General features: G+C 46.7%; 1 protein-coding gene across 1 annotated transcript in view; it reads left to right on the top strand.

Annotated features, from left to right (window-relative positions):
- The window catches only part of KRIT1 (KRIT1 ankyrin repeat containing), a 1,383,280-nt gene that overhangs the window by 732,854 nt on the left and 627,016 nt on the right, over nt 1-23,410 (top strand). Inside the window, exon 10 of the mRNA XM_069648434.1 lies at nt 1,309-1,416. Within this exon, the coding sequence (XP_069504535.1) occupies nt 1,309-1,416 (108 nt within the window). The remainder of the gene's footprint in view (nt 1-1,308; nt 1,417-23,410) is intronic.

Here is a 23,410-nt window from a genome sequence, read left to right as displayed (position 1 = left end):
TGTTTTAATGATGTTTTTATGAGTTAACATTAAAGTGATTTATGATTATGCTACATTGCATCTAGTTGAAATAAGTTTTTCCCACAAGGTGCTTAGTCTGTAAAATTAGTAAGCAGCCTCTCTGTATCTAAACCTGTGTCTTCACAGAACCATTAGAGAGGGGAAGTCAGTCTGTCTTGTACTTTTTCCCACCACAGTACTTCCATGGTCACTTAGCCACATCCAACGTTTCCTCGAACTCCGTCCTGATAATGTCTTCACTGTTGTCTGCACCACCGGGCCTCCAGCGACTGTGATTGGATGTTTTTGGCTTCTCAAATTTCTGCGGGTCCTGCAGTCTATCTCGGCTCCGCCTCTTCACAGCGCTTTGACGTCTGGTTTCCCCTGCGCACTGTTCTCTCTCCTCTCCTCTCCTCTCTTCTAGTCTACTCGTCCCGCTTTCATACAAGTTTCTTAAAGGGGTATTTCCTTTTCCTTCAGACCGTGGGCTGGATTCAACATTGCCTAAAGCCAAAGAGAAGGAGGACGCTGTGTTCTTGATGGAAGGCAGTCTTTTATATATGCAAAGTGACCTGCATAGGGAGTTCCCTTTGGTAATGGGAGTCCTTGTCCCCTCAGGGGCAGTCACTCCCAGTGAGGTCCCACTTGCCTAGTCCCTTAGGGGAGGGACTTGCAGAGCAGGCTCATCTCCCTAGCTTCAAAGAGGGTTGCTCCCCTTGGGGAGAAGGGACAAATACTCCCAATTCATCACAGGGTAATGATGTTGTCTTATTTTGAAGGCCTAGTGAAAATCTTTATCCACACACTTTTAGGTCATTGGATCATTATTTAACTAAAACTCTATTACTTCTAAAGTGTGGGCTGTCCTCCAGTTAGACACCCAACTGCGATTGGCAACATATGCGTTTAGGTTTTTTACTTACTTGCAATATTATAGCTTAGTACATCTGTGTTTTTTTAAATAAATAAGTGTGTTTATATACTAACTTGTGTGGATACTCAGTTGCCTGACAATCACTTCGGTATGTTAACTGTGCTTTATACCAAGCTCCTGATTGCATCTGCCTAAGTCTTATTGTTCAGGCTTGTTAGTAAGTGGTAGTTAGCTTACATGTTTGTATTAATCATTTGCAGAACCGCTAAGATTTATCTTCATGAACTGTGCACCATTAGTGGTTCTGAAACGCCATGATACACCAGACATTCCAGTATCACCTAATAAGCAACATTTCAAATGTATTTAATGTTTTCAATGACTTGTTACAATAACTTCTGTATCCTGAATAACAAAACTGTTTGTTATTGCAGCATATTACAGACCAACAAGGAAGATCACCATTAAATATTTGTGAAGAAAACAAACAAAATGAGTGGGAAGCAACTGTAAAGCTTTTGAAGGAGAGTATAAATAAACCTGTAAGTTTTTCTTTATTATGCATCCTTCTCAAAGTAGATATTGTGTATATTAGAATTGAGTTGCCAGCTCGAATTACAAGAGCCCGATTCTGGAAGGCTGCAGAGGGACCACATATAGCATACTTGTGGGTGAAAGTATGGGAACTACTAAGCCTAGAAAAATTCACAGCCATGCTTGAGGGGAAACTCCCGAAGTTCATGAGATCTTGAAGCCCATTCTTGGACTATGTTTCAGACAGAGAGCACATATTATTTCAACTGCAACTTATGAGGTACTTCATGAATCCTTGATGCTGACTCCATGAATCTATGGCTTACTGGCTTACCGACTTCCTTTTTTTTTTCATCCGGTTGTCTTTCTTTCTTCTTCAATAACTCTGCCAATGAATTAATCCTCCCTCCTATCAATTACTGTTGAATAATGAACTCTAGAAAATATTTGATGTGTTTTATGGAAATTGAAAAATGCCCTGTGAAACGAAGATGGAAATGAGTTGTGAAGGAGTATGAATCGTTATATATTGTTATGCTTTGTAAATTTATATGTTTGAAAACTAATAAAAATAATTATTTTTAAAAAAAAGAATTTGGTTGCCAGTATGTTTTTCCTGGGTGGTGCACGGAAACTACAAAAATATATTAAGGACATTTTTGCACAACCCTTATGTGAAGGTCGTGTAGGGTGCTCGTCTGGTAGAAAAATGTGTCACACAAAAATCACATCAGACTTTCAAATGGTTACTGTCGGAAAGCTGTCAGGAAAGAGGAAGTCTTGTAGGGTCGTATATTTAATCCTAATAGTCGCCACAAAAGAAGACAACTGATCTACTTCAAAATATACACTTTATAAGTTCACACACAAAACATTTTTCGATAGGAAAAATAAGTACTCCTGTTAAACGTAGAAGAGCATAGGATAGATAAAATAAAGTAAATGGCCAGTTCAGGTTTAATTCACTTATCCTACAATGCTAGCCCCACCCTTGGTGGAAGACACTATACACACAGATTTGCAGAGGTGAGTTAAGGGTAGCCCCCTAGAGAATATTACACACAGTAATTAACATCATGTTCAAGTTCCCAGGGTACCACACAGAACTAAGTACAGGTTTCCTGGTAAACTCGGAAAAGTATGATGCATAATACTTGTGTACTTTGAGAAACCTGAAGGTGTCTCACCCACTAGTCCCCGGGGATCTGTCATCCTGCTGGCCAGGACACGGTCATCGCTTTTGGATTCAGTTCCTGGGGGTGGACCAGTGCAGGAGGATCACCTGGATGAGGGGTCTTCGGGGAGTGAAAGGGGGACACCGGAGGGTGAGGTGCGGTATGCCATTCCTTGTAAAACCTTTTCCTCATCCTACCAGGTAGGATACCTAGGAACTCTAACCCCCCCCCACCCCGTTCCCCGACACAAACACTTTCTCACAGTTAGTTTACGGTGAGCAACAACATACTAACGCCAGAACCTGACATGTCCCAACACCATTGTCAGGCAAGATCAGGTAATTACGGATCATTACACACAATGGACTTCCATCACATTTCCTCACATGGATAAAAGGTGAAGAACGAAAGCACACTCGGAGCGAGGCAAAATACATGAGGAAACAGCAGTTCCCAGATGGTAGTTTAATATAAGGAGAAAGACGGCGAGAGCAGAAAGGGTTGCGAGGAAAGAAGCACCCTTGACCTGCAAAGATCGTTACTTTTGTGATCCTTGGAAAGTAAGAAACCGAAGACCAGACACTGAGGCTCGTCAAACCTGCACAGTGTCAGAGGTACCAGGGGGTCTCCCTCGTCGATAACCAATGTGGGGAAGCGCAATTGCTGCTGTGGTACTATCCTTGGGTCCTACAAAAAAGCAGCATCAGAAAACACAGCACAGCCGGTGATTCGGAGAGACTGATACCAAACCAGCTTGTTTTTTGACCCAAGGTTGCACAAGGCAACTTTGTATAAAGAGAACAGTGTGTGAAGCGTCTGGGATGAGCATATATAATTGGAAAGCCAAAGGAAGTAGTTTAACTTCATAATTGAACTTTAGGAGGCCAAGAAAAAAATACCATACACAAAGTGGTCCGGTGCCACGTGGGTGCTCATTCAAAAGTCTCTGTTAGGTATCGAACTGATGCTGAGTGTGAGAAAAAGGAATATTAAGATCAAAGTGGTCATGCAACAGGTTAAGATAAACCCTGTGCACATTGGAAAGTTTTCGGTAGCTTAAAGTACATCACAATTGGTCCGAGCCCGGCTGAGGGAGACTAAGTATGATATATGATATAATATGGCATTTGTAACGCCCCTATACACAAGTGTTTCAAGGCACAACGAGGCAAGGAAGGGGGAACAAAGGGAGGACAGAGACACCGATCTTGCTAGGCCAAGTGACATTGAGATCGCGCAAGTACAGGGGATGGGGGAGGGGAAAGGTGCTTGGGGAAAGGGGAGTGGGCAGTGCTGTACATGGGATCAAAAAAATAACAAGAAGGGTGGCTAGCAAGTGGCAGGTGCAAGGGTAAGTGCAGACAGCAGGTGTCCAAAAGTGCAGGTAGGGGGGACTGTAGGGTTACAGATACAAACCCAAGTGCATGGGTTGCCAGGAGGCAGTGCAGGTGGGCAACTGGACAGGTAGGGACCTGGCCCCCAAATCAGAGGGTAGCCAGGTGACCAGTGCAGTATCAGACAGGAAATAAGCAGGGAAGAGGAAGAGACAATGCACAAGCAAAGAAGGTATTCAGGTGCTTACGGAACCAGAGATGGTTCTCCTCGAGTTTCAGAGAGGCAGGGAGCGAATTGAGCAAAAGAAAGGGATCTGAGCCTGGCTGAGGGGGATCCGGAGTGAACCGTGAGTCACCCGAGAAAGAATTGTCTGAACATAGTTGGAAAGGGACATGAGTCCAGAAGAGGGGGATCCAATGTTGAACTTTTGTTTTGAAAATGGTCTGATCCAGGGTAAACGCCCAAATTGAATACTGGAATAGGAAAAGAATGTTTCCAGGTTGTTATTGTATACCATGCCCTCCTGAGCCAAGGGATTTGCAAGAAGTAAAGAGGTTTGGACACAGAAGGTCCTGAACTGTGAAAATGGAAATGTATCTTTGTTCCGCAGAAGCCAGAGTGTGTGCTTTGCTCGAGTGAACCGCCTTGTTCCGTGCTGAAAACATGGGGAAGGGAGGCTAACGGCCCGAATATCCTGACTTAACATTTTGTGAATACTTCTTTCTTTTTCATGAACATCCCCCCACCACTATTTGTAAATTGGTGGTAAGGATTGGCAATAGTTCTTTTTAGTATAGGCTCTTTTTATTTGAAAAGGCTCCACTAGGACTGCATTATTATTTGATGGTCGTAGAATGCTCCCATCTGTAGATTTAGGTTTAGATAGGAGTTTATCACACCCTTGTGCAAGTTCAATAAACGCCCTTGAACTGTGGTCACTTGTGTCTGTCTTACGGTTGATACCATGTCTTCCTCACATTACAATTATAGCACTTACAAGTAGTGTCGAGGGAAACAAAATATCCAACAAAGCTAGGAGGGCTATCAAAGCCCAAGATATATTTTAGTAACAGTCCCTAGGCCAAAAAGAGCATATTGGACTTCATGGTGAGAAACAATAGCAACAATCAGGGAAACAATGTGTATCCTAGGCAGGCTATGATTTGATTTAAAAATCGGGGAAGTCTATGCAATTCCAATGCTTGGATGGTCGTGGTCTGCTTATAGATGTTAAGTAGCTGTTAGTTGGCAGCAGATTCAGTCTGAAACGCAAAAAGTAGTTTCTGTACTAGAGGTTTGGGAATTTAATAAGATATTTAGCCAGCTTTACTACTGTTGGGAGCCTAAAGGCATTATTTTTATTTTTTAAAACTTTGTTTTACAACATTAACCAACCACAACAACAAACATAACAATCACTCTGGCACTCCTTCGTGGATTCGGCCCTACATCTTCCGTCGTGGCACGCTTCTGTGGCCGTGCTACCCAGATCATTGGCCTCCCATCACATCCAGACTCGGGTTTGTATCCCATGTCCTTCTCCGTGTCAGGGGTACTCTGCTCGTTTGACAGCTCCCCTATTAATGTTCTTCCGCTCCTTTGGGGTCATCTGCGCTGTTCTCTTCCCTTTGTCCGAATACGTCTTGTATCAGGGATTTCCAAGCAAGTATCTCATGTCCACTTCCCCCCCCCCCCCCACCTGCAACACCCTTGTCCACACTGCCGTTTCCGCTACCGAACATTTCCTCTGGTCAGCCCACCATGAGTCTATGCTTGGCCCGAACCGGACTTCCACGCCATTGCTATGCAGCGCTTTGTCAGAATGCACACCAAGTCCTTCATCTTGGCCAGATATGTCCTCTGTCTGACTCCTCAGGAAAAGACTCAATAGGTAAGACTCTGGTGTCCACGCTTGCATGCGGATTCCGCTCCCCGCCGCCACCTTCTCCTTGATTCCCTCCCAAAAGATCATTATCACTGGGCAGGTCCAAAACATGTGCAGTATGCCAGCTTCCTCTGCAGCGCACCGTCAGCAGTTTAGGGGTTCCCTAACACCCATCGTGGACATTCTCCTGGGTGTGAGGTATGCTCTATGCATGAGGTAAAGCTGTGCTTGTCTAAATCTTGCATTCCTAGACACTTTCTTAGGGTATCGCAGGACTCTGGACCTTTCCTGTTCCATGAAGGGCCACTTGCGCTCCCCTTCCCAATGTTCTCTCGTTTGCAGTTCCCGCTCATTGTTGGCTTTCAGTAGCTGTTCATATAATCTGGAGACTGATACATCGTACCACGCATCCTGCATCACCTTTGGATCCTCATCATCTGACAGTTCTGGCCATCTTTTCTTAATTGTCTGAACCATGCTGCTGTGTAGTATAGCCTAAACGCATTCTTATCCTCCTGGGTCCTGATCCAGTCGCCTGTCCACAATTTACGTTTGACCTTTGCAGGATTGCATACTAGTTGGTTGGGATCAGTTTGCAACTGTATCAGGAGGGCACAGCATCCTTTGAGCCAAAAACTCAGTAGAACCTCAGAGCCATTGTCAAAGCCAAATCCAATATTCGATAGGGCTTGGCCGAGGGAGATAAAATGCACTTACGATAAAGAGTCAAGGATTTCCATATGGGACCTTGCGACAAGCAAGATTAATCATAGCTCATGGTGAATGACTGCAGTGGGAATTAAATTTGGAAGTCCAAGAAGTTATCTCCAAAATACTCCCTCTAGAGTGGACCAAAGTTCTCATGGAGTACATATACATCTTCCGCACTGTGCAGTAGAGCCGGGGTGACTTTAGCAGTGTAGTATGTTAGTATGGGTAGTAATACAAATTTACCAAATCTCTTATGTATGATTCGCCCTTGCGTAATCAGGGTCCAGAGCTTTGTCTTCAAGGTAGTCAGCCGGGCCTGATCCACCTTACTGTTGTTGATCAAGACTCCTGGGTATAAAGCCTTGTTGACTATTGTTAGCGGTTGTTTAGCTAGGTGCAATTTGAATGCGGGGCCATGGCCGCACCCTTGTAGACCAAGTATCATAATGTTGTTTTTTGCAAGGTTCATTTCCAACCCATTCTCAGACAGATATTTCTATAAACAGTCCAGGGCTCTTTGAAGTCTGATAGGCGTATTGGCGTTCAGAACTAAATCATCTGCGTAGAGTATACGAGGAAGATGTTGACCTCAGATTTTAGGAGGAAAGGTACGCTCTTGTTCATATGATCCTCCATGTCTGATAAAAAGAGCTTGACTAGGGTTGCTGTAAGCGGACAGTCTTGCTTTAGACCGTTAATGGTGTTTATTTTTATTGAAAGGTCCTTGGGCATTAAGACGTATTCTTATGTTGATGTTGTCATACAGGGCCTTGATGGCTGCCAATAAGTCAGCGGGGCAGTTCCATGATTCCATCTTTGCCCACAACCGAAGGGGGTTCTCACTGTCAAAGGCTTTTCTTGTGTCCATAAAGGCCAAGTAGATTCTGCTGTTGTCTTTGTAGGTCTTTATTTTGAGTATATTTAATAAAAATATGTTTAGCTCAGTTCTGACGCTTTTAGTGAATCCTGACTGGCATGGATTGTCTCCGTCATTAGAGGATATCCAAGACTGGAGTTGTCGGAGAGGAATGGTGCAAAACGTTTGCCTACAGCATTCAACAGGGCGATGGGATGATAATTTGCAGGGTTCTCCCTGTGGCCTTTTTGTTAATGTTGATGTTAAAGGTATTTATATAGCGCACCGTCACCAACGGAGTTGGTCTCAAGGCACTCGGGCGGATCTGTAAACAAAAGGTGGACAGGGTGAATTAGTGGATGAAGAGGGCGTAGAAAAGTGAGAGGTGGTGTATTGGCAGCTTCAGTTCGGTTTTCACTATGCGCTGAGCTTGGGTGTATAAATAGGATCGAAGCGGGTCCTCGCGTGCTGTTGCGATCTATGTGTTGGTTGTTTGTTGTTGCAGTGTGGTGAAGTCTGTGTGGTCTGCTGTGAGAGAGGTGTTTGTGTGGGTTTTGTGTGAATTAAGTAAGCAGAAATTGTATGTTTTGGTTAGTGGGTTGTATGTCTCATAATCCCTGTAGTTTAGTTTTTGTATCAGAAGTCAAAATGGGTTGGTATATCTCTCTCTAGGTTCACTGAGTATCTAGTTTCTGAGGCGGTTCTGCGGCTTGTTGAATAGATTAATTGGCATATTACCCTAGGTTCGGTGAGAATAGTCCTTAGATCGATAGTGGTGTTTTATTATCATTGCCTAGCTTCTTTTTATCTATCTACTGTCGATAGTCTATTGGGTGGTATAAGCTTCTCTTCCCTTTGCTGACTGTCTAGTATCAGGGCCGGGGGAAGAGGTTGGCCTCCAGCTAACTTATTGAGCTTGGTGCACCCAGGGACGGGCATAATCCTGTTTAGGTAGTGGAGTTATATTATCTTTTCCCATTTTTCCTGTGTATTACTGTCTATAGTCCATTGCTGCCCGTGCCCTTGAGGGTGCCATGTGCCATTGCTGGGTAATACCTTGTTCTCCCTTCCGATTGATCTATGGGTGTTCTTATTTATGATTGGTGATGCTTGTTTTTAATTGATAGTGGATATGTTAAATGTCCGTATATCCTTGTATAATAAGGGTTGATGATTAGGGATTAAGGGTAGGCTCTTCTCTCAGGCGAGTTCCTCAGTGCATGTCCTTATGGACATTCTTTCTGGTTATGGGGTGAAGAGCCATGATTTGAGGACTTTCCTGAATTGTGGGTGATCTCTTGTGTTCCGTATGTTCTTTGGCAGTTCGTTCTAGGTTTTTGGGGCGAGGTGAGAAAAGGAGGATCCTCCGAGTTTTCTCTTGTTGTATGGTTTGGGTTCTAAACGGATGTCGCTGCTGGATCTGAGTGGCCTTGCAGTGTGATGTACGTTTAGTTTTCTTCTGATGAACTTTGCACCTTGGTCGTGGATTGCTCTGTGGGTTATGCACATTGATTTGAACTTGATCCGCTGTTTGATGGGTAGCCAATGTAGCGTTTTCAGCGCTGGTGTGATGTGTTCTCTTTGGGGTCGTTTAAGGAGCAGTCTGGCCGCCGCATTTTGTATGTGTTGAAGTTTATTTAGGAGTCGTTCAGGCAAGCCTAGATATAGGCTGTTGGTGTAGTCTAGTCTGGCCATGATGATGGCGATGACGACATGTTTTTTTGGTGAATGAGAGGAATGGTAGGATCCTTTTGACCAATCGCAGGAGAAAGGATTTCTTGATTAGGGCGTTTACTTGTGGCTCTAGAGTGAGTTTGTTGTCCATCAGGACTGCCAGGTTTTTTACAGTTGATGATTGGGCTGGGGTTTCACCAATTTCAGTTGGCCATGGGTTGTAGAGGTAGTCTTCTCCGTTTTTTGAGGTGATCATTATTTCTGTTTTTCCTGGGTTGAGTTTGAGGTAGTTTAAGTTCATCCAGTTGTATATTTCACGAAGGCAGTTCTCTAGAGTTGCGTTGTCTTCTTGTGAGTGTTGTATTTTGTAGATTATTTGCGTGTCGTCTTCGTAGTTGTAGCAGGTGAGGCCATGTCTTTCGATGATTTTAATTAGCTGTGACAGGTAGATGTTGAATAGAAATGTCGAGCAGGGTGATCCTTATGGAACTCTGCATGATGATTCTCGAGGACTTGATTTGTAAGGTTTCATCCATATTGTTTCTGTTCTATTCGTTAGGAAGGATCTGACCCAAAGTAAGGCGTGGTCAGTGATTCCAAATTCTTCCAATCTCATGATGGGGATGACGTGATTAACTGTGTTGAATGCGGCAGAGAGGTCTAGAAGTATCAGAGCGGTGCTGTTGTTTGAGTCTGCGTTGGCCTTTAGATCATCCCAGATTGAAATAAGTGCAGTTTCTGTTCCTCTCATCGGTCTGAAGTCTACTTGTGCCTGGTTTAATAGGTGATGTTCTTCTATGAAGTCTTAGGTTGTTCTGCATATGTGCGTTTCCAGGAGTTTAGCTGGGTAGGGGATGTTGGAGATGGGTCTTTAGTTGGAGAGGTCCTCTACATTTCCTGTTGTCCTTGAGGAGTGGTTTGATGTATGCTGATTTGAAGCCTTAAGGCACTCTTCCTGTTGAGATTGATTGGTTGAGGGCCTTTCTGTAGTATTCCATTGGGGTTCCTTGTGCAAGGATTGATTTGTAGATGCCAGGGGGGCAGGGATCTGCGGGGGAGCCAGATTTGTTGCTTTGATTTACTAGATTGATGAAAGTCTCCACTGATATGTGCGGGAAGTTTCAGAGTTTGTTCTGGTGTTCCTTGCATCGGTCAGTGTCTTCAGTGTAGTGGTTGCATGGTCTTCTTTTGTATGGTCTGTTGGATGGTTATGATTTAAAAAAATATCATATTTTATTGGTTTTTGCATTGAAACTTATAACAGACCCTGCCTGGGTCAACTAAGAAACAATAAGAGAGAGACATTGGATTCGAAATAGTTACTCATATCACATGCAACATAACCATATTACTTTTATCATCGTGTATGACACCTCGCACCATGCTTCGGATGAAAAGGCTTATATTGCATCTTCCCACCGTTGCCAGATTTTGCCAGTTTTGCCCGGGCAACCCCTTGCTCTATATACTCTTTGTTCAATAGCAGCGCATAACTGTACATCTGTGGTCCACTATTCAACCATTGGCACTTCTGCAGCACCCCGTAACTTTGCAATATTTCTCTTATTTACTGCAGTGGCAGTTGACGGGCACAATTTTTCATATCGGGACAAGTCCTCCTCCCCCTCCATCCATTCCTAGCAGCATTATCTTGGGATCCCTGGGAATCGTTTGACCCAGGACCTTTGACAGTATATCACAGCATTGCCGCCAATAGTATTGTATGCGTGGGCAATCCCATAGTATGTGGAAAAACGTTCCTTCCGCATTATGACAACGCAGACAGTTAGGTTCTGCTACTCTGCCCCAGCGATGCAGTGCCACTCTCGGATAGTACACCCTATGCAGTATCTTTAATTGTATCAGGCGTAGTCTGGCCGAAATGGCCACTTCACGTGGGTACATTAGGGCCTTAATCCAGTCCTCTGGCATAATATCTCCCACATCCCTTTCCCATTTGGCTTTCAGACTCAACAGTTCAGGCGTGGCAAAGGAGGTGATGGCAGTGTACATAACCGTGGTAACTTTTGTGGCAATCCGTTCTGTGACTATATTTCTTTACACTAGGGTGCTTTCTGGCATGTCGTACAGAGCAGGCAAGTGTTGCTGTAGTGCGGGTCGGAGTTGTGTGTAGTGATATCTTTCGGTTACTGGGAGGCCACATGTCAGCATAGCTGGTCAAGTGGCAAAGCGAGTAGAGCGCTCGCTTTGACATCCGTGCAGAGCCTGCTAATGCAGGTTCAAATCCCGGCGGGGCCAAACTCAGCCTTTCATCCTACCGAGGTCGATAAATGAGCACCACACACCGTGGGTAATAATAAGCAGCGCTCAGATACCGGAGGGTTCGTAGCGCTATATAAATGCCAAATTATATTATATTATTATTATATTAGCTCTTCAAAGGGTTTGAGGGCCCTGTCTGCTATTAGATTGCCCACTTTTTGAACACTGCCCTCCACCCAGGCTGGCCATCGGGTTAGTTTATTATTTTTTTCACTTAATTTTTATTGAACATTTTACTTAACAGGCAAAGACCATTGACCATAATACTTTAACACACTAAAAAAGAGAAGAAAAAAAACCCCAGAGAACGAACCCTTCACCCTCCCCAACCCACCCCCTGCTCATACTTAACCGGGCTCAGGCAGGCATTGTGGAGACAAGAAAGAAAAGAAAAAAAAAAGAACAGAATATGGAAACCATTGAACTGTACAAAGCAATTAGGCTGACATCTTGGGTTCACTACTGAGCTTACACCACTGGCAGTTAGGACCAGAGCTATGTACGCTAGACAGCGTCTAGGGCGGAGGCTTCAGAGTCTCATTGAGCCACAGTCCTCGTGCAGGAGCACCATTGTCCAGTTCTGCAGGAAGGCACTCATCGTATCGTGTACCAGAGCTATTAACTTCTCATAGTTGAAAATGACAGAGTTTTGCCAGCCAGTCCGCTCTGGACATAAACCCTCGGCTCTGCTACTTCTGTGCCAGGGCCAGCCTCCCCACCCTCAACATAGCCTGGACCACCTTCGGATAGGGATACGACTCCGATGCTGGAGAGGGGAACCCAAGCAGGTCAATGGAGCACAGGGGGATCGTGAGGCCCACTATATCCTTAATCCAGCTCAAGAGCTCCAACCAGAAAACTTGCACAAGGGGGCACTCCCATCACAGAGGTACCAAGACCCCCTCCGGCCACATTGCCTGGGGCAGAGGGGGGGGGAAGTACCACTGAACATTTTGGACAACCTCTCTAGGGTTAGGTGCCATGTGTGGAGGATTTTAAAGTTGTGCTCCATAGCAGCCGTATAAAGGGAACCAGACAGAAGCACCCCACAGAGCTTAGACCAGACATCATCCTCCAACGGTTCCCCCCACCTTTCCTCCCAGAACCTCTTTAAAACCTTGTCTACCCTCAAGCTGGGCTGAGATTAAAATGTTGTATATTTTGGAAAGGGAACCTCTTCTCTAGGTAGCTTCCACCAACCAACTTTCCAGAGGTTTGAGGGGGCGCACCAAAGCCGCCCCCCACTCGTGGTCAGTCAGGAGCCCTTTCACACGAAGAAAGTCAAAAATTGAGATCGGGTGGTCTCCCATGAAATGATAGGGTACTCAATAAAGGCACCATTCTGGAATAGCTGTGCAACCCGTTCTAGACCCATATCAGACCACTTCTGGGTGTCTCTGAAACCCCTCTTCCCCAAATCAAAAGGGGGGCCCCATAAAGAAGACAGAGGAGATGGCCAGGAAGAAAGGTGCGCATTGGACATATCTTGCCTCCATAAGGACCACAGGACTGATAACGTCAGATGGGTTCTAACCCCATTCGGGAGGTCTCCCGCCGGGTCCCACAACAAGTCTCTTTCCTAGGATGGGTATGGGTATCTTCGATATATGACCATTAGGTCCGCATTTCGTCCCTCATATGCTCCAACATGACCCTCAGCTGCGCAGCCTTATAGTATAAATGGAAATCCGTAGCCCAAAGCCTCTGTGAGACTTCGCCTGGGTTAAGGTGGTAAATTTGACTCTTGGCTTTTTCCCGTTCCAAATAAAGCGCAACACCATGGATTGCAGGGCTTTGAAGAACGAATCTGGGATTACAGTAGGAAGGGCAGAAAAAAGGTACAGGCGGCAGGGTAGAATATTCATCTTTAGGGATACCATGCGCCCAAACCATGAGAGCATCAGAGGAGTCGAACGCTTCAGGTCCGAACGTATCTTGGAGAGAACAGGAGGAAAATTTAGCACAAAGAGGCTTCCCAAGTCTCTTGGAAGCAGGATCCCGAGGTAAGGCGTAGCCATGCGCTCGACTCTAATACCTCCCACCTGATCCTTCCCTTCAGTGGATCCATCAAGCGGCCCCATCGGCATGATATGATTTTGGCAAATTAATTTTTACACCCCAAAAAGCCCCAAACGACTGAATAAGATTCAAAAGAGTTGGGAGAGATTGGTACACATTGGTCATATAGACCAGGATGTTGTCCGCGAATAACGATATCTTAAAGTCTAAATCACTGCAACTAATCACAGTAATCTGGTGGTGTTGTTTTATAGCTATAGCTAAGGGCTCCAGGGCGAGAGCGTACAAGAGGGGGGACAAGGGACAGCCCTGTTGGGTCCCATGGGAGAGGGCAAACGGGGCAGAGACTGCTTCGTTAACAGATACCCTAGCAGATGGGCCATTATATAGAGCGGAGATCCACCCACAAAATCTTATCCCTAAACCCATCTTCCTCAGGACTTTCCCCATATAGGGCCATTCTACACGGTCGAAGGCCTTTTCAGAATCCAACGACAAAATGTAGGCCTGCACGCTGTAACTGCCCACTTCATGCATCAAATCAAGGGTTTTCCTAATATTGTCGGAGCCTTGCCTCCCAGGGATGAACCCGACCTGGTCTCCATGAACAAGTGAGGGGAGATGCTGGGCCAACCTATTCGCAAGAGGTTTTGCGAGAATTTTTACATCAGTATTTAATAATGAAATGGGACGATAGGACTGGCAATTGGACGGGTCGTTCCCATCTTTTGGAATAACCACTATGCGGGCCGAAAGCATAGAATGGGGGAGTTTCCCTGAGGCAAGCACCGCGTTAAACAACTTGGATAGTAAAGGGGCCAGAGCAGAACCAAATGACTTCTAAAAGAAAACAGTAAAGCCATTGTTGCCAGGGGTGGTCCCCCCTTCATAGAACCAATAGCATCCAAAACCTCTTGGGGCATAATGGGCCTCTCTATGGGATCTGTTTTTTCTAAAGGGAGGCGAGGAATCGGAAGAGAATCAAGAAAGTGATCGGCCTCTGGGACCTCCTCCGTGCACTCCGATGCATAGAGGTGCTCATAGAAAACTTGGAATTGTTCAGCTATCCCCGGGTCAACAAGGCATTTTCTGCCCCCAAGGAGGCGCACTGCGTCCACCTTCCTACTGTTTCTAAGTTCACGTAATCTCCAGGCCAATATTTTATCCCCCTTCTCCCCCTTATCCCCCTTCTCCATATATTTTTGTTTGAGGAGAGACAATTTTCTCTGTTTGCCCAACCATAAGGGTGGCTAGTTTCGCCTTAAGCTGTTGGAGTTCAGCCCATTTACCAGTAAGCATTTGGGATCGGAGCTTACCCCCTGGTTGTATCTCCTTTATTTTCTCTGAGGGCCTTCTCCTCCCTAGTTCTGAGCCTCTTCCTTGGCGCGCCCAGTCCTATCAGGCCACCTCGAATTGTAGCCTTAAAGGCCTCCCATACTCCTGCTTCCCCAACCTCACCATTGTCATTAAGTTCGAAGAACTCCTTGATATTCGTAAGAAGGGACTGGGCGGTCTCCTTATATTTCAGCAAGAGGTCGTTGCACGTCCACCTTGAGGACATAGGGTGCCCTGGAGAGATACCTACTTGAACCCGGACCAGGTCGTGGTCCGACCACCGGACCAGCTCCACCCCAAACCCTGTGATACACTCATGCAAGGCTCTGTCAAAAAAAAGGTAAAAAAAAGGATTCTGGTCATGGCTAGTCGGAGGGAAATCAAATAAGCCCAATGTCTCATTTGTTGCAAGAAACGATGCGGCCATTCTCTTCTGGACCTGTAGGTCTGTACATGGGCAAAGATACTTTCTATCCCATTCAGGGTGAAGAACCATGTTAAAATCTCCCCCCACCAGGAAAAGCCCCTCCGCAAAACCCATAATCTTTGTTTTAGTCTCATCCCAAAAGTGGTATTGGGCCTCATTAGGGTCGTAGATAGACACTAGGGTAACTTTTCTCCCCCTAAGCTCTCCCTTCACCATCATGAATCGGCCATTTGGATCTGCTCGGTGAGCTTTTGCACTGAAATGGGCTCTGGGGGAGACCAAAATCGCCACCCCTCTTCTCTTGGTCGGGGCAGAGGCCTGAAATATTTCTTGAATCAACCTGGATCTAAGGGCCATCTCCCTCCCCCTTGCCCAATGAGTTTCCTGCAAAAATAAAAAATGTAACTTTAATCTATTGAATTCCTTCATCACCAGGGATCTCTTACTCTGAGAATTCAGCCCCCGAACATTTAACAAACTCAGTCAGCGAAAAGAGAGAGTAAACTAAGATCACTGCTGGGCCCTGTGATAGGGGCGACGTGCCCTGAATCTGTCCCATGGGCCCGCTTTTCTAACAGATTCCCACATGCAATGATTTTCAAAGAATTCAGTCTCCTGACCAAAAATTGTAAACAATAGCGAGCCCAACAGAATAGAACTTGAAGTCCCCAACTTGCGCTTGGTGACAGAAATGCACGCTTCGTAAATACAGACCAGAACAAAACCACCACCTCCCCAACCCCGAGCCCCTGGACATCCGGCAACATCAAAACTGCCGTAAAGCCAGGCCACCAGCTTCTCCCACCAGCCCCCCACCTGGGAATATGGATACAACATCATCTTCAAAGAGCGAGCCACCCGTAGCTCAATACCAGTAACGTTATAGACCCTTGGTGCCCAGACCGGCCACAGCCCAGAATGGGACAAAAGACTGAAAAGCAAAATAGAAACACCATTACATTAACCAATTAATTCCGAAGGGAAATATCTCAACAAATACAACAGGTACAACAGGGCCCCCCAGAACTACAATTCACCAAGATCGGGCTGGTGTCATCCCCCCTAGTCTTCAAGGCATTGGAAGGTCTCGGGGAGGCCGGGGCAACTCTTCTAAACTTTCTGTGGCCTCGAACTTTACGTCTCTCCATGGCAACACTAGACCCTGAGGCCCAGGCAGCTCCGCCCCTGCCCTACTTTGGCGGAACCAGACCTAGAATCACCCAGGAGCTCTCGTGAGACTCTATGAATGTCATCCTCTGTGACCAAGGCATACTTATATCCCTCCAGCTCAAAAGACAGCGAAAAGGGGTAGCCCCATCTGTATCAAACTCCCTTAGACTGAAGGAACTTTGTGAAGGGGGCACATAGGCGTCATCTTGCCAGGGTAAGAGCCGACAGATCTTGTTAAATTGAAAATGCGCATTTTCCCAACTAACCAGGCCTTTCCTCTGTGCCAAGTTCAAAATCTTGGTTTTCTCAGAGAAGTAATGAAACCTCACCAAAACCGATCTAGGGCCCCTCCCAGACGCCCCCGCTCTGTGCGCTCTGTCAATTGTAGGTTCATTGGTGTTGGCCTAGTCAAAAAGTAACCTGATCACAGCCTTGACAGCAGAGGCGACATCCGACTGAGTCTCGCCTTCCCGTTCGGGCAAACCCAAGAATCGCAGGTTACAGCAGCGCTCCCTATTTTCTAGATCATCGAGCTTCAGGGTACACTTCTATTCCCTCCTTTCAAGCTCCGCCAGACACATGTCAAACTGGGTCTCAAGCAGATCAATTGAAGTTGAATTAGTCTCCAGAGCTTGAACTCTGTCGTCCAGGGTATCGACTTTTTTGTCCAAAGTGTCTAGCCTTTTACCAATGTCTGCCCTAAAACCGCAGATTTCCTCTAGCAAAGCTGTCATACCCATGGCGACTGCATTAGCATCCAATGACTCCGGTTGCGCGGCGGCCACCATATTAGAAGACTGCTTAGGGCCAGATGTCGTATGGCGAAACTTCTGTAAGGATTCAGCCCAGTTCATGAAGCCCCCCGTGGCCCAGGGCCAAAGATCGGGCTGGCAGATGGATAAAGGCACTGTTGTGCACCTGCGTCTCTAGGTGCAGTGCAGGGAGCCACCCAGGACAAGAGGGCTCCCAGCGAGCCTAGGCGAGACTGCATTTAAAGCGACCAGCGATGAACAGGGGAATCAAGGACCTGAGGAACCTCTCCCAACTTCGCAGGCTATGCCAGGTCCCTTAAGATCACCCGAGTGGGAGAGCAAGCTGGGCAGAGCAACCCCAGAGACCAGAATACAGGCAAAATAGTTGAGGCGGCCAGAAGCCAAAAAGGAGGAGCATCACTCGAAGACAGATCACAAGTTCCATCCTCCACACTGAACGCCTCTCCCCATCACATCATTCCACTGTGGGGAGGGGCACCAGCACGCACCCAGATCACCCTCCACACACCTCCAAGAGCAGCAGGAGGTGTCCGGAATCACTAGCTGCAGGCTTGGAGGGGGCCCCCTCCTGGGGCAAAGCACGATGTTGGGCGAGGCTTCAAGGCTCAGTTCCAAATCAGGTAAGGCCTCCTGGCCTGCAGCCGCAGGTGTCGCCCCCCTCTTGACAACGGCCTCACTAGCCGTATCAGTACGCAGGCGGCAGGTGGCCTAGTGGATCCCCACCTGTCCCGTCTCTCACCAGACCTCAGCCGCAGCAGGTAGACTAGGCAGCAGCGCTGCTGTTCAGTGCTGCCTGGGACGCCGGAGCCGTGTCTGCGTATCGCCTCACGGCCCTCACCTCTGATGGCACACTACATGCAGGGAAGCAGCACCCGGGCCTCACCGTGGCCGCTCCACTCCGTTCGTCCCAGCGCCTCTGGACCCGGCAGGGAGAGGAGCGGGTTCTCACCAGGGAAGGAGATGGCACTAGATCAGCCAGCCCCCGACGATGGGCCCGGCAGCACCTGTGGAGCACAGGCAGGGGCCCCTCCCCCGCCCTGGACTCAGTCCATTTGCCGTGGAGTCACAAGCGGGGACGGAGGCCAACACAGTCCTTTCCCAGAGGCACTCTCGAGACTTCAGCTTTGCGGGTCCCCCGGCTGTCGGATCTCTGCACACTCAGAGCCCGGGAGGTCCGTTCTACTCCTGGGGGGGTCGGCACCTATCTACTGGGGGTCTGCGTGTGCTCGGATCCCTATTAGTCTGCCCTATGGAGGAGACCGACGAAGGTGCTTCAGCACATCTCGGCGCACCCTGGTGGCTCCCATCAGGGTAGTTTAATCACCTCAGGGAGGTTGCTATTCTCCCACAGTGGCTGTAGTGGTGTGACCTTCTTTTCCCATCCAAGGAAGGTGTGCATCTCTGCCCAGATTTTGGATGTTTGTGACGACATGTCTCTCCGAAGTGATGTGTGTGGTTTTAAGTGTAGTTTCATCGTTGGCGCTGCCCTTATGTGTGGTAGCGTTCCATCATCATGCAGTGCATCATTGACCACAGATAACTGGCTAGCCCATTAATATGTCTGGAATCGTGGAAGATCTCTGAAGCGTCCGAAGCGCTATTCTTGGGTGCCCACCGCTCCATAGGAGTTTCCTAATTGTGCAATCTATTGTTTGGAATATCTTTGTTGGAATGTGCATTGGGGCATTTTGCAAGAGGTATAGAAAGCGGGGCAGTGCTAACATCATAAGTAGGGCTGCCCGTCCAAATAAAGTCAGCGGGAGCGACATCCAGTGTTGTACATCTCTTGCAAATCTTTCCATTATGGGCTGCAGATTATCAGATGTATATCTGTTGATATCTCGCTTGACTTGGATACCCAGGTATTGGAAGTGGTCATTCACGACCCTATATGGACAGGACTCAGGGATCCTCTCCCCTCTATCGTTGATCGGGAACAGTGTGGATTTCTTCCAGTTAACCCTTAGTCCACTAAAGGCCCCATATTGTTCTAATAATTGTGTCACCACTGGGCATGCCGAAGCCGGATCTCTTGGGTATATTAGTAGGTCATCCGCGTATGGGGAGACTCTATCCTCCAATTCCAGCGAGCCCGGTAACCCTTTACAAGTTTGTGATTCCCTCAGTAGCATAGCTAGCGGTTCCATTGCTAGTGCAAAAAGGAGCTCTGACAGGGGGCAGCCCTGCCTCGTCCCCTTTCCCAGCGTGAAGGATCTTGACACCCAACCGGTTACTTTAATTTCAGCTATTGGTAAAGCATAAAGTAGTCGGACCCAACTCAAAAATTGTTCACCAAACCCCATCCTTTGCATGGTCTCCCAGAGCGCGTTCCAATAGATGAGTCAGACACTTTCTCGAAATCTATCGCCAGCAGTGCTAATGGGACCTCTAGATACTAGGCACGCACTATTGCTAAGTGGAGTCTGCGTATATTCATCCTCGTGGATCTGCCAGGCATAAAACCACATTGATCGGGTGGATCAAGGATGTTATGACTCTCTGGAGTCTCGTTGCCGGACTTTGCCTAGGATTTTTGTCTCGCTATTAATCAGGGATATTGAGCTGCACTTATCCTGTGGTTTGTCGGCTTTGAGTATCACTACTATAGTGGCTTTTCTAAGGTCTGCTAGAAGGCTACCTAGTTCTCTGGCTTTGCGATACATGTTCAGAAGGTGCGGGGCAATCTCATTGCCTCCTATTTTCTTCCAGGTCTCCACGGGGAACCCGTTTGGACCCACTGTTTTCCCAGACTGGAGCTGTGCCATTTCCAACAGCACTTCTTCCGTGATTTCTGCCTCTAAAATAATGTTTTGTTCACTGCTCAGGGAGGGGAGTGTGATCTCGTCCAACATGAAGGTCGTGGGGTTGGCATTAGGGGCCTGGTATAGTTCTTCATAGTATTTCGCAAACCCTTCTGCTATCTCTGGATCTGTTAGGAGCGGATCTGCATTGTCTGGTGTGATCATTCTCACCTGGCTATGGCCCTCGTCACTCCGTTCCAACCACGCCAGCATCTTCCTAGCTTTATCCCCTGTCACATAGATCCTGGCTCTCATTGCGCTGCGGGCCTGTCTAATGCCACATTTTGCAGTTTCTTTTGGGCCAGGATTAAGTCTCTGTGTGTGTCTATTTGGTCCTGGACAGGATGGGCTCTTTCAGCTTGTTTAACTACCTCTTCCGCAACTTCAACTGCTTTTAGGTGTGCTTTATTGTGTTCCGTGGTCCGGGAGATAAATTCTCCATGGAGCACTGGTCTGTAAGCCTCCCAGAGTGTTATGGGGCACTCCAATGACCCTACGTTCAGCTCAAAGTACGATTTGCTTGTGGTTTACAAGCGTTCAGTTAGTTCCGGAAAGCCCAGATATCAGCCGTTCAAGCACCACAGCGGTGGAGGTGATGGTTTGGAGGTTTCTATCCATATAAACAGTGGGGAGTGGTCTGAAATGCCCCCTGGTAGGAAGTTTGCCTGCGTAGCCATGTGTATCATGGGTCCTGGTAGAAAAAAGTAGTCCAGTCGTGAGAGTGAAGCGTGTGCCCCGGAATGAAATTAGTATTCTCTATCACTTGGGTGTAAATCTCGCCACACATCCCGGAGTCCAAACGCTTCGGTGATTGTTGCCAGTTTAGTACGTGTGTTGGGGTCTCTGCCTCGTAGGTGTGTGTGGTCTTGGGCTATATCCATGACCTCATTAAAGTCCCCTCCCAAAAGTAGGATCTTGGACGTGTCCTCAATCAGTAGTGGTAATATGTCTTGTATCAGTGTGGCTAATAGTGTGGGTGGGGAGTAGACCGCCAACAAAGAGACCGCTTTGTCCCATAGTGTGCCTGTAGCGTATATGAATCTACCTCCAGTATCCTGTGTTACCTTTGACAGGGTGAATGGGAGTTTCTTGTGTCCAAGTATAAGCACTCCTCTTTAGCCCATTGTGAATCCTGCTTGTATCGCTGTGCGGTAGTTAGTGCGTCCAAAGAGGGTGCTGTCTGGGCCTGCCAGGTGGGTTTCCGTTGGGAAAACCACATCTGGGGTGTGTCTGTTTAAAAATTGTAGCACTAGTCTACAATCAGGGCTGCCCCGGGTGCCTCGATTGGATACATTTGTATGTGTTCTGTGCAGTCCGTACAGTGCCACAGGGCGCCGCAGCGGTTGATGAGCTATTCGTATCTGTTCGGCTCCAGCCTTACGCCGTAATCCATCAGGTCTGCCTGTGGTGTCTCACGCGCCTCATCTCCACTCACGGCCCTTCGTAATCAGAGCGTAGTGTACAGCCATTTTGGACTCGCCATTCCGCATTCTCGTGTGTTACTTTCCGCCGTTCCGAACTTGCTGTCGCAAACCACCTTTAGCATCCGCTCAGCTTCTGTGTGCTCTCGGAGTCTTTGCCTTTCAGTTGAGATGCTTTTCTTCAAAAATACCTTTGGATAGCAGGCTGTTTCTTCAGGATATGTTTGGCGGCCGCGGGAGCTTCAGGGACTCGCGTCCGCATTGCTCTGCTGTTGGCCACGCCCCCATGTTTTTATTTTTAAAGTGCTCATCGAGGTCACTGCATAATCTCTTCGATGGTATTGGAGTGTTGGTGCAATCGGTTGGGTTTTTAATTTCGTTTATGATTTTAAACAGTTCTTTTTGGGTGTTTGGTGCTTTGACGATTCTATTGTTGTAATATTTCCTTTTTGCTTTTTGTATTTCCTTTTTGTATGAACGGGTATGTTGTTGAAGTTTTACTTTTTTTCTGCAGTCTTTATTGATCCTCCATTCTAGTTATAGTTTTTGTTTTTTCTTTTTCATGGCGCCTAGTAGAGGGGTGAACCATTTTGCTGTTGGTCTTTTGCGGGATGGATTGAAAGGTTATTCTTTTGCAATCATGTCGATTGTTGTGGTGATCCAATTCTGAAGTATATTTATTTTAGTGTCTAGGTCAGCTTTCCCCATGGTTTTTGTTTGTGGTTTGGTGGTCTCCAGTCGAATTTGGAGTTTTTTATGGTTCTCCAGTGTCTTTTCAAGATGCTTGGTAGTTTTTTTGTTTCTTGGTAATTGGGGAGGGCAATGTGATTATGAATGGGATGATGAGGTGGTCGCTCCAGAGGATCTGAATCAGTGGTGCTGTGGTAATTAGTTTTCTGTTGGCGGAGATTGTGTCTAGTGTATGTCCTGCCGTGTGGGTTGCTCCTTTGACCAGCTGATGTAGTTCCATTGCTGTTAGTTGGCCAGTAAACGATTTTTGTGAGGTTGTGGTTTCTTCATCGAACCAGATATTGAAGTCTCTTGAGGATAATCAGATGGTTATGCTCGATGGCTAGGTTATTGATTGCTTCTATGAAGGCTGCATCATATGTTGGTGGTCTGTATATCAGTATGAATTTCAGCTTTGTTTTGGGATTTGTTGATAGACGTATGATTAGGGATTCACATTTGTTGATGTTTAATGGGTCTTCCAGGTGTTCTTTGTGGATGATTGCTAGTCCACCACCTCTTTTGGTTTTTCTGTTTACTTGGATGCACTTGAAGGTATCGGGCAGGCAGTTATTGAGGGTGATCTTCTAGTTGTCATCTAGCCATGTTTCGGTTACAAAAAGGATGTTGATGCCTCCGTCACTTAGGAGGTCGTAGATTTCCGTGGCGTGTTTGGACATTTATCTTGCATTGATTAGATCGCAGTGGATCCTTTTGGTGTCATTTGGTTTATTTTTTGTTCCCGGTTTTGGTTTGTGGGTGTTCAGTGGAGATGCATTTATGTTGTTGAATCTGTTGTTCAGCTTCGTCGTTGAATCGGTCTGTGAGATTGATAATTGGGTCGCTGACTTCTATTGTTTCTTCATCTCTTGTCATTTGGTGTGGGTAACGATAGTGCCCATCTGTTCTGGTGATGTAGGGAGTAAGGTGGTTGGCGTCATCCCATTCTCTGCTCTGGTCCTCTCTTCTTTTGTTCCATTGTTCTGGTGTTTTATTTATCCATTTGGTGATGTTGGTGTTTGAGTATCTAGGTTCTTTGGTTGGTGTGAGGTACGGTGTCAGGTATAAGGATCTTTCTCTTGTGAAGTTTGTTCTGTTGATAGTATTGTTTTGCGGGGTGTGTTCTGTATTGAAGGCATCTTCTACTTGGGCCGATTGAGCTTGTTTATCCGTGTTGCTTGTACAGTGTTTCTTTTCTCTTTGTTTGCGTCCAATTCTGCGTCGGGTCATTTTGGTCTTAGTTGGGAGGAGTTGGTCTAGGTGTTAGGTTTATAGGGGCAGATTCCAATTGTGGTTCCACGTGCCAGGCTAGTGTAGGTTTTAATATTCAACTGTTCCAACTGATAGTTCCCGAGTGTGTGTCTTTTCCGGTCAGTTGGGTATTAGGTCAGTGGGATTTTGATCTGTT

This window comes from Ambystoma mexicanum, chromosome 2q, assembly GCF_040938575.1.
Source record: "Ambystoma mexicanum isolate Mex_15411 chromosome 2q, UKY_AmexF1_1, whole genome shotgun sequence".
NCBI classification, from domain to species: Eukaryota; Metazoa; Chordata; class Amphibia; order Caudata; family Ambystomatidae; genus Ambystoma; species Ambystoma mexicanum.
This window is presented reverse-complemented; position numbering and strand designations above follow the sequence as displayed.